The sequence below is a fragment of the Thermobia domestica genome, chromosome 13 (assembly GCF_964235325.1).
Source record: "Thermobia domestica chromosome 13, izTheDome1.hap1.1, whole genome shotgun sequence".
Taxonomy (NCBI): Eukaryota; Metazoa; Arthropoda; class Insecta; order Zygentoma; family Lepismatidae; genus Thermobia; species Thermobia domestica.
The window spans coordinates 137481437-137499722 of record NC_137466.1 but is presented as its reverse complement, the minus strand read 5'-3'; the positions used below and the strand labels follow the sequence as shown (position 1 = coordinate 137499722).

The 18286-nt window shown below is 33.5% G+C and overlaps 1 protein-coding gene across 1 annotated transcript in view; it reads left to right on the top strand.

The window, feature by feature from the left end:
- The window catches only part of LOC145667769 (uncharacterized), a 78684-nt gene that overhangs the window by 10718 nt on the left and 49680 nt on the right, over nt 1-18286 (top strand). The window contains exons 3-5 of the mRNA XM_081735209.1: nt 765-986; nt 2431-2682; nt 6574-6758. Coding sequence (XP_081591335.1) covers nt 765-986; nt 2431-2682; nt 6574-6758 — 659 coding nt within the window. The remainder of the gene's footprint in view (nt 1-764; nt 987-2430; nt 2683-6573; nt 6759-18286) is intronic.

The following is an 18286-nucleotide window of genomic DNA, read 5'->3' as shown; positions in this document are numbered from 1 at the left end:
AATAGGGCTGATCCAAGATTGTGTTCGGGGTGGGTAACTTGTGTCAGAGAAGCAGTACTTGATCTAATTTGTTTTGCATATGCCACATTCATTTAAAGAAACATCCAGTTACATCCAGTTACATCTAAAGAAACTAAAAACCATTTTGTGTCCAAGCATTATAGTAGCGTATGATTGAATTCCGGATATATGAAGGCCCATAAATATGCAAATTACCAGTATGGGCAGCTAAAATTACCACAATACATCTTATACTGCAGGAGACTTAGAATTTGAATCAATTTTACAGGAATCCCGAGGGGACACTTCGCGAATGTACCTTGTAAGAATATTCTGAAATATACATAAATCATTAGCATGAACAACATAAACTTTAAACATCAGCGAAATTACTTAATCATTTTAAGTTTCAATTAAATATCAGTTTCCAATATCTATTCAAATGTTCTGTTTCATTACACATACAAATTTGAATTTTTATTTGTAAAAATTTTCAAACTCATAATATCATAACGTTGTTGATATTTTGTCCACATTATCAATATCAGCCTTATTGCCATCAGCACTACAATTACTATATTCATCAGCAAATAATAAGTATGTATTTTCTTATCACTACCAGGTAACTCGTTTGGAAGTTTTCTATCCATCGTTGTAGCATCCTTCCTATAATATTTTTTCGCACATACTACTTGTTAATATAAAGATCAATATGTTCAACGTGAATTAAATCAATAATTTACTGTTCATATTTCATTGATCAGTATTATCCCTGGATGATTTGGCTGCTCAAGTGATGATATTCTTTACTGCTGGCTTTGAGACGTCTTCCTCAACCATTAGCTTTACTTTGTATGAACTTGCAATAAACCAAGACTTACAAAAGAAATTAAGAAATGAAATTGATGAAACTTTAGCACAAGATGGTGGTAAAATAACCTATGAAGCAGTTCACAAAATGGAGTTACTGGATAAAGTTGTTTCAGGTAACTATGGTGAATTTTATTACTATCATTGTACATGTGTGTTGCTCAATTTGATTAGAGCTTTACTTTAAAGATTATATTTTTATTAATCTACCATACAATAAATAGAATTCATATATATAAGGTGTCATTTATGACTTTACTTATAAATAGTGTCTATCTAATTAATTAGTTTAAATTTTAACTTCATACTGTGTCTATATTATGTTTTAATTATAATATGTCAAAATCAGGCCTGGTATATAATTTTAAGGTGTGGTATTCATCTATTTAGTTTAAAAAATTTCATACTTATAGTGTATAATATAATGTATTTAGAGACTAACCCGAATTAGTATTCAATATATGAATTCAATTCTATAAGTTAGCTGAGATTTAAGTTGTTTTTTTTACTTCTTTTAACCTGCTTAGAGGCTACTAATAATTTATCTGTTCTTTTGTTCAGTTCACAATTCTTTTCCCTCTCAGCTAATATTAGCTTCATTGCTTTTTTGTTGCTATGTACAGAATTTCTTAACAATTTTTCCAGGGCCGAAAGTGTATAAAAGATGGTGGTAAAATAACTTATCGCAAGCCGTCTGTGTTAGGAGGGACCGATTGAAGTTAAGTTGGTCTCCTTGCGACGGACAGGCCAGAATTCTTGCAACTCGTGACTTAAAAGCAGTTCTGTTGCAAGAAATATTCCCCTTAATTTTGATACTGGAATGGCTCTGGATATTCAATTCCTAAGCATGTCTAGTTTTCCGCGAAAGCAAAGAAAGCTTTTAGTTGCGCTTTCACAAATTGTATTGATGAAAAGTAAGATTAAATTGAGCTTATCTATAGTGATATGTGGTAAAGAGTAAAAGACGATTTTAATAAATAATTATTACTAATAATTTATTTGAAAAATAATTTCCCTAATATAAAACTTGAGTAAGAAGATTCGCTAGTAGAGAAAATACGGTCGAGCCATTTGGTATTATCAAATAAGTGTTGGAATAAAATTTTCAAGTTACTATTTGAACAGAAAGACCTACTACAGCTTAATACCCAAGTATATAATAAATAGCCTAAAATACATTAGGTGCCCCTTAAATGCTTCTCTTACAAAGAGAACAAACAAAAGAGCGTAATTTGCCAGAACATCTTACTAGAAAGTAAGGATCCAGGAGTAATTGTTGCTAAAGAGTATTGCTCATCGGTCTCTTAAATCAAGGTTTGTTAGTATAGTACATTCGAAATAAGAAATTCTATGCATTTTGTGGCCTTCACGTATTAAAACAAGAGTGTTTATCTTTCTATGACCATAGCAAACTGCTGTAAGTGTTTTTGTGTACAGTACAATAGGTGAATGCGAGTGATAATACGATGAATAATGCAAGTATTTATATAACCTAGTTTATTGATTGTAATATATATTACCTGCACAATTTGATTGATGCTCCTATTTCTTCCCGAGCAGAAACACTTAGAAAGTACCCACCTGCAGCTATTATAAGTCGTCTATGTACGAAGAACTATAAGATACCTGGTACAGATACTGTCATAGAAGCAGGAATTAATGTGCATATACCAGCGTTTGCACTCCATCATGATCCACAATATTTTCCAGAACCTGAGAAATATGATCCGGAAAGATTCAGTAAGAATACTAATAATGATCGACCCAATTATGTATATTTACCTTTCGGAGATGGACCTCGAAATTGCATAGGTAAGTTTAAGATTACTGGCTATTATTGTAAGGTCGATCAATTTGACATTTTGGTTCATTTTTAAAACATTGTAGTTGCTTGGAATTTAACGTTCCTTTTGAATAGCAATGCTATATAAGACGGAATACTGTGAGGGTATTAAATTGAAACCGAACCATTACTCAGGTTTGTTTTCAAATAGCTGCTCTCTGTAATCGAACCCAGAACTACACACACTGCAAACAAAAGCTTCAGCCACTCGGCCATAAAGAGGCTACTACAGAGTTAGTATAACGTTACTAGAAGTTATCGCTTAGTTACTTGATATTTTGTAACAACAGAAAATCCTATCTTGAGGACAACTTCGTGTAACTGTGTGGGGTGTTAACGAACTAAACCGACAAACTTTAAGAGATAAATCCTCACATCAAAATTTTAAAATAAAATATTTAAAAAAAGTTATTTCGTACACGGTGAACTATCTTTATCGACGTAAAAAATAAGTCGGACCTTCGCCAGTCAAAAATGAATATTTCAGCAATTTGCAATGTATGTAGTCTCAAAATGTTTTGAATCTCGGCGAGACTTGTCTCGAAAACTCATTTTGTGGAATTCGAGATTAGTTGAGACAAATGTCTGTTTCGACTCGAGACACGAGACGAGTCAAGACAGTTGGTGAATAATCTCATCTCATCTCAAATGTTTCGAAAAACTTAATATAATATTAAAAGTTGTTTCGAAAGAAGTATCTACTCAAAAACAATTGTCAGCCTTGGAATCAATATCATCATTTATTATTTTAAAAGGGTACAAAATACCTAATTAATAGTATATCTATTCAAAACAAGCTTTAGTCTCAATTTCATTTTAGTTAATAAAAACTAAAAGCTGTGATTTACTACTAGATAGTAATTATTTCAAATATGTTAATAAAGCTTGAGTTTCTATCAAGTTACTTAGTATTTACAAAAATTGTGATAAACTGAGTTCATAAGTTCTCTGAGTGATCAATCGGCAGTTTGTAGTATTTTTTATATAGTTATTGCCTTTTCATTCCTATGAACGCAATAGGCCTAAATAATAACTTTTACGCTATTCCCTTCCCCAGCAATTTTGATGTGTTGCAGTGAGATATGGCAAGATTAATTGATGTATAATGTAGCATTTGTTGTATAAGATATATTATGACATGGATATAAGGATGTTTTACATAGTATATTTAATAAATACTATAAGATAATATACCCTCATCACTATATTCTACTATCACAGTTTGTTGATTGCTTGGTGATGGTTAGTTGGTATTAACGTTGCACAAAAGTACCAACATAGACTGGCGAACTGAGACAAGTGACCAATGCACAGAAAATACAGTGCTGGAAATTGGTATAAAGGCAGAGGGACATTTGATAATAGAAGGAGGCAAGGATGCCGATGATGGATAAATATGATACATTTACAAAGTAACATTGTAGACTGTACATAATGAAAAGTATATCGTTTGCTAATATGTCACTGACACGCATAGTTTACACAAAAAGCGAAATGAGACGATTGTCGGGTAGAAATTGGTATAAAGCACCCAGGGTTACTTGTTGTTTGGCGCCCTCTACACGTTCAGAATTACTCCTGATGCCACTTTGAGAATCAGCTGATATAGTGCGATAAGAGAAGTGCGGGTGCGAACGTCTTTGAGCTGTTGTGTGGGCCATGCAGCGTGGAAAATTGTTGTCGAGTGAGGAACAAGCACTTGTCTGTGCGCACAAGGACATGGGCCTGTCAAATCGGCAAATTGCAAAACAGCTAAATCGTTCAAGTTGTGTAATTGATAATTACATTCGATTGGGCTCACAATACGGAAAGAACGGGAAGTATGGTAGAACAAGAAAACTTTCGGAGGCTGCGAAACGATTAATTGTGCGCAAGGCAAGGGCCGGAAATATGCCATCTTCCCAAATTGTTGCTGCTTGCAACTTACCTGTCACATCCAGAAGAGTGCATCAAATTTTTAATCAAGATCCGCATCTTATATTCAAGAAACGGAAGTGTACCCACCACCCCTTAGTGCGACGCACAAGCAGGCGCGACTCCAGTTTGAAACATATATGTCGTGGATATCCGAATGGAATCACGTTGTGTTTAGTGATGAGAAGAAGTTCAATTTAGATGGTTCGGATGGTTTTCAATACAATTGGCATGACCTTAGGAAAGAGGAGCAAGTGCAAATGAGAAGAAATTTTGGCGGAGGAAGTGTTATGATTTGGGCAGCGTTTTGTGTTAAAGGTACTGTACATCCAACCTTGCTTGGCTCAACACCAAAATGAATTCATCTACGTACATAGAGATGTTAGAAATAGAATTGGTGCGGATGTATGAGGAGTTAGACGATCAGAACCTGATTTTCCAGCAGGACAACGCTGCTATCCACAGGGTAGCAGCAACCTGACTGTGGTTTGAAGGTAAGGGCATCAAGGTTATGGAGTGGCCAGCGAGAAGCCCGGATCTTAACCCGATAGAAACCTCTGGGGAATCCTTGCGCGCAATGTTTATCGCAATGGTCGGCAATTTGGGACGGTTGCTGAGTTGAAAAACGCGATACAAGAAGAGTGGTCAGCTATTCCACTGCAACAACTAACATATCTCATAAACACAATGCCAAAGCGTATATTCCAACTCATTCAGAAGAAAGGAGGGTGAATCAAGTACTGAACATCTATTTTCCTTTCTGTACCGTACACTGTATTTTTATTTTTTGCCAAAGACAATGGGTGCCTTTATACTAATTTCCACCCGAAAATGGTCTAATTTATATTTTTGTGTAAACTACGCGTGCCAGTGACGTATTAGCAAACGATATGCCTTTGATTTTGTGCAGTCTACAATTTTACTTTGTAAATATATCATCTTTATCCATCCTCGGCATTCTTGTCTTCTTCTATTTTCAAATATCCCTCTGCCTTTATACCAATTTCCAGCACTGTAAGAGTGGTCGGCATATTTTAGACCTTCATATTGTAAAAATGAGATAGATATAATAATGCGCAATTGCTATTGTTACGACTTAAATATTAGATTACAGTTAACATATAATAACTTTGCTGTGAGTTGAATGGAAAGAGGATAGTGACTTCCGCTCTGTCACTAACGACCCACTTCCAATCAAATCGTAATTTTTAATGTTCTTGCTTATGTTTTTCCTACATCAATACTCGTAATAACTAAAGGAATCATTTCTACACCATTCTGTATCTACCGTACTTTCAGATTTCTTTTGTATTCTTATTCTTTAGACTACAAGTAGTGTCAGTTAATGAAGGGGTTGATGTTAAATTAATGCTTAAAACAATTCTAATCTCATACTTCAATATATATTTCTTTCTCTCTTTCCTAATATTAAAAACAATTAATTTATTACGACCTTTCTTTTATGACTTCATGTAATACAATAGTTATGACCTATACTTAGAAACGTTCACAAGAGGGGCAAGAGGGACCACCATGGCTTTTCCCTGTATTTCAAATTAATCAAAATTTCCGGCCACAAGCAACATTTCTTTAATTTAATTCTTTTTTTTCTCGGGTCCAACTTCTGTTGTCAGCAAAATACAGAAGAATTTGTCTTCTTTACTGAAAATTATGTCGTAAGCAGCGGGATGATACCATACAAAGAAGCCACTGAGATTTCTTTCCCTTTTGCAAGCCTAGCTTAGTCAAATATGCCAGAATACCATAAACTATTTTTATAATGATAATAATAAGGGCAACAAATTTTGCCCGCTTCTGCGAAAAATGCTGCTGATACCCGCAGTTCACTACAATATGTAAAACATAAAAATGAACATTATTACGACAAATATCTTTGCCAAAGCTTGTTTAAATTTTATGAAAGTATTTATTTATTTCTCTTTCAGGTATGAGATTTGGTTTGATGCAAGTGAAAGTCGGTCTTGTTTCTTTATTATCCAAATACGAATTTCATGTGTCAGACAAAACAGAAATTCCAATTACTTTTAAAGAAGATTCGTTTCTTTTAGAGTCAAAGAATGGACTTTGGTTAAAGATCACAAGCAGAAGTGAAGGCAACCAACTTCAAACTTAAAATTTCTGTATGTTAAATTGTATATAAAAGATTGATATAATTTATAGATAGTTTGTAATAATTCATGAATTATTATTTTTTTTATTTTTCAATAATAGTTGTAAACCACTTCTAGAAATACAGCTTTTTCTGTTATTTACTAAAGAAGCTTTTTTTTTTTCGATAACATTTTTGCGTCAGTTCTATATAGTTATATCTCAATATGTTGTATTATGAGTTTCAGAGTTGTTTTCATTTGAATAAGAATATGGAAATAAGCGGAAGAACATCATGAAAATTATCGGACCCACTATTGTGTATCAGAAGCTCACATCGACCTAGGTATCCCTAATACTGAGGGAGCATCATGATTGGCTAAAATCAATGAAGGGCTATTTTTTCCGCTATGGGAAAATCTGCTAGTCATATGACATATTTGTTACATGTATGGTGAAACGTATTCAAGATAATTACATCGGTTGATAACTATTTCTATTGAATCAATGATAGCCAGACGCGAAACGGAAGTACGATTTGTTTTGCTTTCTATTATATATTCATTTATACAATGAGCTGCTGATGTACTTCGATCTACTCGGATTGTTGTTTATAAATATGTTTTTTATATATTTAAATATATATTTATTATTACGGCAATTAATTAAACTAATAAGTTTAAACAACATGTACATAAATATGTTTACTTTATTCTCGATTTAAGAGTAACCCATGTATATGATCGGAAGAACCTCTGTTTATGCGAAAGTCCATCCAGATGGGACATATACAATTACTAGGTAGCCGGTACCTTGTCAGGTACGGACTCAGTTGTTTCTAACGTTATAAATCTGATTTTCACAACCATTCAAGTAGTTTTTCTTTTTGTAGAAACATTACAACTTTTATGTCCCAAGGTAATCCATGTAAAGACTAACTAAATGTAGAAGCTTTTGTTTAACGGTTCTATTTAACCATTAACGTTCATATTATCATATATTTTCATAATCTAGCCCGATAAACCAAGCTGAGGCACAGAAAGAAAACTAAAACTTCATATACTCTTTCTGGTATATCTTCATTATTAATTAATTAGGAAATCAAAAACAGTTATTTTATAATTATCCGACATGTCGGCTTTCTGCAAAACCAGTTAGGTTTCAAAATGGAAATCGATTTGATAAAAAACTGAAAACGGTTTTTGATAGAAACCATCATTTTAAAACTTAAATAAAACTTTTTTGAAAGTATTCAGAAACCGGTTTTAGCTTTCCTACAAACCCGAAAACCGTTTTTTGTGCCCACCACTATTATCAATATGTATGTAGCCAGAGCCGGCCCTAGGAAATTTACCGCCCTGTCCAATAACATCATATGTCACCCCTTTAACTTTAGGATGAACGTATCTTAAAAGCCACGATTTTAACCCTACGACTAACAGGAGTGTCCATTGGGCCCATACGAATTCTTTTGTCAGTGATTATAATGATACTGTGCGTTTCCAGGTATTGATATTCTCTGACTTGTTCCTCTTTGCATTCTTATTTTAAATTACTTAGGTGTTATTTTATTTCTGTAAGTCATGTGGTAGGTTTACTAATTTATAGCATTAAGTCCCAAGCGGATCCATTGAACCCTGAACCTTTATTGAGTGCAAACATATTTGTCCTATGTGAGCTTAGGTTGAAATTGTGCATTGTCGATTGGCAGCATTAGCATTTTGATGTTCTCTTAGCTACCAGGGTTAAACTAGAATTAAATACTAGAGCAGGAAAGAAATACATGGCAACATTGTTTTATCCCCGCTCAAGGATTTTTGTTTGTACTGCTGTTGGCCACACATGTAGAGGGTGTGTGGAGTTATACAACAAGAGTGGTGGCGCTAACAAAGGTGTTGTAGTGATAGTAGTGGGGTGTGTTGAATGTAAGTTGTCAAATCACACCGCTCTAAAGGAGATGTTCTCCAAGTTAGAACAACGTACATGGATAAAGATCCAGGTGACCTGTCGGAAAAAATGCCAGGGAATGTCACTCTGAACTGCGTGAAGCAAGCGGTAATGACACATTGCGGTATCGGATTGCGATACTTTGGGTTGCAGCGTTTCGTGCAGGACGTGGACAAGAACCAGATGGAAATCGACATGGGGTCGGAAACAGAGTCATTGATTTGATTCAATCTTTGCTGCATGTCGACAGGAGGTGGACTGGCAGGGAATTGGTTAACGAGGTAGGAACATTCTACACTACAGTATTGAATGTTTTGCACAATGTTCTCGGTAACAGAAAAATTGCTTCCCGGTGGGTAACGTACCACGTTAGATGCGTTCAAAAATAGCACAGATACGTCCTCGCCTATGATCATTTGGCACATAACAGACTGGAAAGTCGTGTGTTCCGGGAGAAGATAATCGAAATAATCGAAATTGACAAAATATAGACGCGCTCTTATGAGCCAGAACTTAAGCGCCTATCCAATGAATGATCCACCCATCATTTCCTCACCCAAGTAGCTGTGTCAGCATGAATGTAAGTGTAACCTAGAGGGAATGTGAAGGTGATGCTGATGGTGGCATACGATGTACGTGGTGTCATATTACTGCATGCAGTCCCTCCGAACCAGACCGTAAATGCAGTGTATCACTGCAGGTTTCTGGAACAACATCTTCGTCCTGCATTGCGCAGGAAACGACCCAACTTCACAACGGATCCATTCATTGTTTTACATAAAAACGTCCGTTGTCACAATCCAGTTCCTGTGACGAAACTGTTTGCACGATAGGATGGGAGGTTCTAGAGCACACACTGTATTTACCAGACATGAGTCCATGTGACTTTCATTTGTTCCTAAAATGAAAGAAGTACCTCGAGTTTGTGAAAACTCTTTTGGGAAATTCTATATAATTTTATTATTTGTTACACGGGAAAACATTTTTGACGTCTGCATTTCAATATTATGTATCTTAGTATTTGTTACTTCGTAAATAAAGATACTTTATATTTCTTTTAAAAAGAGAAGAAAAAATTAAAGGTAAATGTATTCCATTGATGTTCTAGTTAATAAAAAGTAAGACGGAAGTAATTTACTGTTTAATTTCTACTCTCTTCGAAAAGTGCATATTATTGAATAGAAAAAAGCCAAAAAAATCACCGTGGGTCCATTGGACCCAGCTGGTATTGAAAGGTTTAAAATTTTGTATGTAGTTCCAAAGTTAAGTGCGTTAGCATATAGTTTTATACCGTTACTTGCAAACTATTAATACGAAGAGTTGTAGCGTAGTTGAGAACGTACTAAGTTCCAGATCTTTTAAAGGAATTGTGTTTTAACTACAATGTGAGTTTATATTCCAGGAGTGTATTTTTTAATTAGTATTTATTCATTGCTTACATGCAAACTGAAATAACGGAAAGATTATGAGAATAATATCCATGAAGTTCTTTACACTTCTCATCTTGTGGAATGAAGAACCATAAAAGCATACATACTTAATTACACTTTTATTTTTAAAGTGGATCATTACTGGATTCTTCGAAATAATAATAATAATAATAATAATAATAATAATAATAATAATAATAATACTAATAATAATAATAATAATAATAATAATTTGAAAATAAAGATATTGCTGTCATAATCAAGAAATCAAAATAAGACCAGAGCAATTCAATCTTTGTCATCTTCATGTTCATTTTCCACGTATATTTTATGCAATTTTTCATGTATATTTCAAATTTTCTTATTTCAAATGCGCGTATTGTACCAAATTTCACAGAAGTAAATCCCCACGCTGAGCGGGTTTGCATATCCAGGCTCCTAACTATGAAAATATTTACGATCACTCCAACCCCAATCATTTCACAGATTCAACCTGTTGTATAAAAGTTATTAGGACATAAAATTGAATGTAATTTATACGAAAAACCCTTTTATGCATTGCAAGATCTGTAACGTCCAAATATTCACCACAAACTTATAGTTGTATCGACATAAACAAAACAAAAAAGTGTGGAGCAGGAAACCACTTTACAACACAAAAGTCAAAAGAGGTCACTGAAGACATACGAACTGGTCGAGCGGTTTGGGTGACTAGTCTGTCAATCAGAAGTTTATGTGTTCAAACCCTGTAGAAAATATTCGTTTTGTGTTTTCTTAAAAGTGTGTTCCTATTTTCATCAGAGGACTGAGAACATTTCTTTGAATAAATCTTTGGAAATTACTTTTCTCTCAAATTCGATTAGAAGCGAACATTATATGAATTGCTAATCTAAAATCCACAGCTGAGAACAAAATATTAAGTATGTTCAATATGTCATTATTATCATTTGATTTGTAATTAAAAAGTAATTATAAGCATTGACGATTTCAGAAGATTCTCCCCGGTAATGGTCAAGATATGAATGAGAAAAAACTGATAAAACATTATTAGTCTACTTTGAGCATGATCGAAAATAACTTATGGCCACGAAGGGGAAATTTATGTCGACAGGGTCTCAAATTCTCCGACGGGTCATGACCTGAAATTATCATTGTTTGAAAGGTTTCCTTAACAAATAGAATATTATATTTATTTCTCCTTCTACGTTTTGAAATGGAAAAATCATAATTTTAAATAGAATTATAATACGATAAGCATAAAGATTTATACAACTAATGAAGTAAATATCCTTGTGTAAGTTATCGATTTCTATTCGGATTAAAACTCGAATATTCGTTTGCATCACACTTTAAAGTAAATCCTCTCTATATATAGTTCCTACTGGAAAGCATGTTTAACTCCAATTACTTAATCAATATTTTTAATAATATATTTTTATTGTAATACTCTTACTATTCAATGTTGTATGCACTTAATTTCCCAAAGCAAAACCTCACAAATGTATAATTGACTAGTAAATATTATCAAATAAATTATCATTTAGTTTACGTAAACATTGCATCGCCTGATTTGAAACTTCGTATTTTAAATAATAATAATAATAATAATAATAATAATAATAATAATAATAATAATAATAATAATAATAATAATAATAATAGTAATAATAATAATAATAATAATAATAATAATAATAATAATAATAATAATAATAATAGTAGTAGTAGTAGTAGTAATAAAATCATAGCCATATCTTTATCAGAATTTCAGGCTTAGTCAATAAATGAATTCAACATAGTCTCTATTCGAAGCTCTATTTAATCGAATCAGATAGAAATACGAAGAGGAACTTCGAGAACAGATAAAAGAAAAATGTTACTTTGGTGGGTTTGGATGTAACTTTTAAGAGTTAGTTTTTTTTTTTTTTTTTTTTTTTTTGCAAATTGCAGACAAATGCCTTGGACACTTTTTTCTTTTCTTTAAGTTAACTGATTCACCGAACGTATCTGACATATGAGTAACTTGTCTCTATATTCTACTCGGTTATACACGTTTTACAATCTTTTCCATTAACCTTGAACGACAAGAACACGAACACAAAAACATCCACATAGGTATGACAGTTAAAACTCCTAACCTCCCCCACGGGGAATCGAACCCGGGACCACATACACCTGAGGCACACGTGCTAGCCACTAGACCAGCGGGAAGAGCAAATAAAATGTATTTTGTAGTGTCTGAAGTTTATAGCTATTTCACCCTGTTGTAGTATGTTTATTGATTTTTTAATGTTTACCGTATTCGTTACTTTGAGGAATGATATATATTATTGATATAGGTTTTATTACATATTCGGCCATAAATATTATATAAATTATCAGAATTATTCATGATCTTCCATGGAAATTCACTGGTGCATGCGCAGTAGACAGACAGTGTAATTGGAAGATGAGTTCAACAGAGATTATAGGGCTATATTCCGCCGATTATATTTTATTTAATAACTATTTAGAAGAGATAACGAAAACGAGTCTACATAATGAAGATGGAATTTCCGTAGAAGATAGAATGGTGAGGTGTATACGGTTTGGGGTTGATATGGTTGTTGTTGTAGAATCTAAAAAGAAAATTAATAAGATGTAGAAAACTTGAGAAAGGCTTGTGAAGAATATGGGATGAAAATAAATGTTAGAAAGACAAAATCCATGGTGATTGAAACGAAGCGATCGGTGTGAAATATAGAAGTAGGAGCGGGAAAAAACAACAAGTGATTAGTTTTCGATATCTGAGTACTATTACTAGTGATGATTTGACATGCGAACGTGAAATAAAAGCAAGGATAGAAATGGCGAAAAGAGCCTTTAGGATGGAGGAAATAGTATTTTGAGGGGTATGGTGGCAGGGAAGAGAGGGAGAGGACGAATTAGACTATATAGAAACAGAATTAGGCTATTGGCGATATCAAAACAGAAAAATCGTATGTGAAGATGGAGAGGTTAACAGAAGATCGTGAAGCATGGCAGCTTCTCAGCTGCGGTAAGTGACCCGCTGGTAATGGCGGAATACTTCTGATATAATGATACTGATGATGCACAGTAGGAACAGAAATATCCACTTTACTGTCATTGCTAATACGAATCACAATGCAAATTTCTACAGGTTGTCAAAATACCTCGCTCTAAAAGCTGTAGAAAACTATCTGTTACTATGCGAGGGAAAATCATAGGTCGAGCAACAATTAGACAAATTGCCATTCAGATAGCTAGAGGTATGAGCTGTGACGAGAAAACAGTGAAGAAATTGATTTAGCGGTATGAAGAAGGTAGTGAATATTTCACATCTTGGCCAAGAAGTAGGAGACCAATAATAATAATAATAATAATAATAATAATAATAATAATAATAATAATAATAATAATAATAATAATAATAATAATAATAATAGTCATCATCATCATCATCATCATCCCAGGAATTTATATTTATTTCCAGCAAAACTTTTGCATACCCTCCTAGTGCAATATGATGTTTTTGTAAAACGGCAATTATAAAATTGTCAAGCTGAATTTGAAAGTCATAATAAGTAGTGCTTTATTTACTTATTGCACAATTCTTTTATGCCAGTAGCTTTCGCCACCTTACTCGCTCTTCATGCTTACTCAGGAGGAAGCTGCAGGTCCCTAGGTTGGGAACTACTGCTTTCCACCAAGGAATTCAGACAGCCTGTTAGAAATTTGCGTTCTGACTAACATCAGAAAATTGTGTTCTTCTGTTTCTACTGCGCATGCACCAGTGAATTTCCATGGAAGATCATGAATAATTCTGATAATTTATATAATATTTATGGCCGAATATGTAATAAAACCTATATCAATAATATATATCATTCCTCAAAGTAACGAATACGGTAAACATTAAAAAATTAATAGACATACTACAACAGGGTGAAATAGCTATAAACTTCAGACACTACAAAATACATTTTATTTGTTCTTCCCGCTGGTCTAGTGGCTAGCACGTATGCCTCAGGTGTATGTGGTTCCGGGTTCGATTCCCCGTGGGGGAAGTTAGGAATTTTAACTGTCATACCTACGTGGATGTTTTTGTGTTCGTGTTCTTGTCGTTCAAGGTTAATGGAAAAGATTGTAAAACGTGTATAACCGAGTAGAAAATAGAGACAAGTTACTCATGTCAGATACGTTCGGTGAATCAGTTAACTTAAAGAAAAGAAAATAGTGTCCAAGGCATTTGTCTGTAATTTAAAAAAAAAAAAAAACTCTTAAAAGTTACTTTCAAACCCACCAAAGTAACATTTTTTTTACCTGTTCTCGAAGTTCCTCTTCGTATTTCTATCTGATTCGATTAAATAGAGCTTCGAATAGAGACTATGTTGAATTCATTTATTGACTAAGCCTGAAATTCTGATAAAGATATGGCTATGATTTTACTACTACTACTACTACTACTATTATTATTATTATTATTATTATTATTATTATTATTATTATTATTATTATTATTATTTAAAATACGAAGTTTCAAATCAGGGGATGCAATGTTTACGTAAACTAAATGATAATTTATTTGATAATATTTACTAGTCAATTATACATTTGTGAGGTTTTGCTTTGGGAAATTAAGTGCATACAACATTGAATAGTAAGAGTATTACAATAAAAATATATTATTAAAAATATTGATTAAGTAATTGGAGTTAAACATGCTTTCCAGTAGGAACTATATATAGAGAGGATTTACTTTAAAGTGTGATGCAAACGAATATTCGAGTTTTAATCCGAATAGAAATCGATAACTTACACAAGGATATTTACTTCATTAGTTGTATAAATCTTTATGCTTATCGTATTATAATTCTATTTAAAATTATGATTTTTCCATTTCAAAACGTAGAAGGAGAAATAAATATAATATTCTATTTGTTAAGGATACCTTTCAAACAGTGAAGATTTCAGGGCATGACCTGTCGGAGAATTTGAGATCCTGTCGACATAAATTTCCCCTTCGTGGCCATAAGTTATCTTCGATCATGCTCAAATGGACTAATAATGTTTTATCAGTTTTTTCTCATTCATATCTTGACCATTACCGGGGGAGAATCTTCTGAAATTGTCAATGCTTATAATTAGTTTTTCACTACAAATCAAATGATAATAATGACATATTGAACATACTTAATATTTTGTTCTCAGCTGTGGATGTTAGATTTGCAATTCATATAATGTTCGCTTCTAATCGAATTTGAGAGAAAAGTAGTTTCCAAAGATTTATTCAAAGAAATGTTCTCAGTCCTCTGATGAAAATAGGAACACACTTTTAAGAAAAAAAAACGAATTTTTTCTACAGGGTTTGAACACATAAACTTCTGATTGACAGACTAGTCACCCAAACCGCTCGACCAGTTCGTATGCATTCAATAACCTCTTTTGACTTTTGTGTAAAGTGGTTTCCTGCTCCACACTTTTTTTTATTTTGTTTGTTTGTTTATGTCGATACAACTATAAGTTTGTGGTGAATATTTGGACGTTACAGGTCTTGCAATGCATAAAAGGGTTTTTCGTATAAATTACATTCAATTTTATGTCCTAATAACTTATATACAACAGGTTGAATCTGTGAAATGATTGGGGTTGGAGTGATCGTAAATATTTTCATAGTTAGGAGCCTGGATATGCAAACCCGCTTAGCGTGGGGATTTACTTATGTGAAATTTGGTACATACATATCGTATACATAGTTCTGTATATGGTCTTACAGATTAGCTATATACTTGATTTTGTGCCATCAAAATGATACATTTTGCTGTGTTAAACCATGAGATGAAATGAACCATTTAGTTGTGATTGTGTTGATATTTAGAAAGAAAAAAAAACGGATGTAATATATTGAATTACGTAAGAGAAATGCTCAGAATCAGTAGCGAATATCTAGAAGTTAAGATAATTCCGCGTCGCAAGAAGTCAACGAATGATATATGACACCATTTAAACCATATTTATTAATGGAGTATATAGTTTAATGACTTGCATATCTTTAAACGTTGATAAATACTCTTTATTATGTTCGTACATTCATTTTATCAGTTTAAAATTTGTATACTATGAATTATTTAACACTAAAACAGTTTGAAATCTAATACTTGTGTGAACAAGTTTGCCTACTTTCAGAGGCGGGTCAGGAAGGACTTCTGGGGGGGCGGTGGGTTGTAATACTGCTACTTAGAGCTACTTTTAAGAGCTCCAAACTCTGGGATGGGTTTTATTTATATATAAAATAAGAAATTTTCCTCTTCTGGGGGAGCAATCGTCCCCCCTGGATTCGCCCCTGCCCACTGGACTCGTAGAATTTCTTGTCGCATATAGAATTTAAAATGCATTTCTCGTCTTGTTTTAGAGAAGAGAAGAGAATCCTTTTTTTTCCCATGTCCAACGCTGTGCAAAGACGGCGTAATTGAGGATACGGAAGGTGTGCAAAAACGTATAAGAGAATACTGCATAAATACTTCCAAAAAATCAATTATGAAACCAATCGATCTTTGGTTTATAGGAAGCATATAAGAACCAAGTGCGAGCTCAATTGGACAAAGACTTCGGCGATACCATCAGATAATCCTTACGGCTTTATCATGATATAAAACAAGAAATGAGATTCCTTGTAATTTTCTTCCATGCGATTCCTGTGAAAGGCCCTAATGTCAGTTCAATGATTTTTGAATATTTGAGCTGTTAAAATGGCGTCTACAACACACCATCACTAGCCTATGGGAAACTTACAGGGAGTAATTAGATGGGAATCCCATGCCTGTGGTGCAACGCAGTTTGTTACGGTAAGCAATTCAATTTTGGACACAGTCCATAATACTGGGGATTCCATAGAACACAAAATGTAGTGGTGGCACAGATTTTCATAGGGTAAGTATATTGCAATGTTTTGTTGGTAGAGTCTTAAATAACGAAACCAGGATTTAAACTCATCACATTTTATTAAAAAATGTTTCTTTAAAAAATATCTTGTAAGTCTCTAAATGTTTCCAAAGTTCAATAAAGCCCTCGGCACATACAAGGGGCCTCGGAATAAAGGTCCAATTGTCTTTAACTCGTAATGGCCTTAGACAGGTGTCGTGAATAACTCATGGCAGCCTCCGAAATGGATGATTAAAAGATGTCTCCTTTCCTCATAGTAGTCTTGAGAGACAGTTAAAGTAGTTCTCCGTAGCTCATAGCAGCCTCAGAGGAAAGATGATTAGAGGATATATCTTTTGCTCATAGCAGCCTCAGAAGATGGAGTTTAAAAAAACTCTCCGTAGCTCCTCAGGAGCTGTTAATGGGTGAATGATCAGCAGTAAACTTATAGATTTCTTCTCTTGAGTCTTCTTTTATAGGCGTCTTTTTGAAGGGGAGTTCATGTAAAGACAATCGATATTCTTCATAGATTTCTCCTAATCCTTCATGTCTTCCTGGAGGCGTTTTTTTTTTTACGACACTTACTATTGTTTATTTTGCCATGTGTTTGTAGTAAAAGCATGTGAATACCGTGTATGCGGGAATGAACCAATATTCTGAAAATCTGTTGGATATAAACAGAACAATCTTCTGTATAGGTTATAATATCGTTTCTCAGTGCTGTGTATGAAACTAGACTTTGTACTTCATAAATAAAACATGACAGTGTGTGTCATTGAGAACAAGAAGTTTAGCAATGATCCGAAAATAATGGATCAAAAGTTTACTATCTTGGCCAAGAATTTTAGGAATGATCCAAAATAATGCATCAAAAAAATTGAGATCTTAGCCAATAACTAATATTTGGATCGGGGGCCAGAACATTTTTGAACGCCCCTAAATCGAGTTTTCGTATTTTCTACGGAATAAGCACATCATACTGAGTAAAGTGATAATTTGAGTTCAGCTACACTAGGTGTAGCTCTCCAGATATAAGGTCTATAAGAAAATTTTTAATTGAAATATATTAGATCTTTTGATCTAATAAAATAAAATTAAAGCAAGCTGACTCTCGTAAAAGCCATGGTAAAAAATATAATATGGTACAAATAAAATATAAATAAGAGATAAAAGATAAGAGATAAAAATGTGTTGACTCAATTACACGTACTATTTTCTTAGTGACGTAGACTGTGGATTGCTCAGTAAGTAC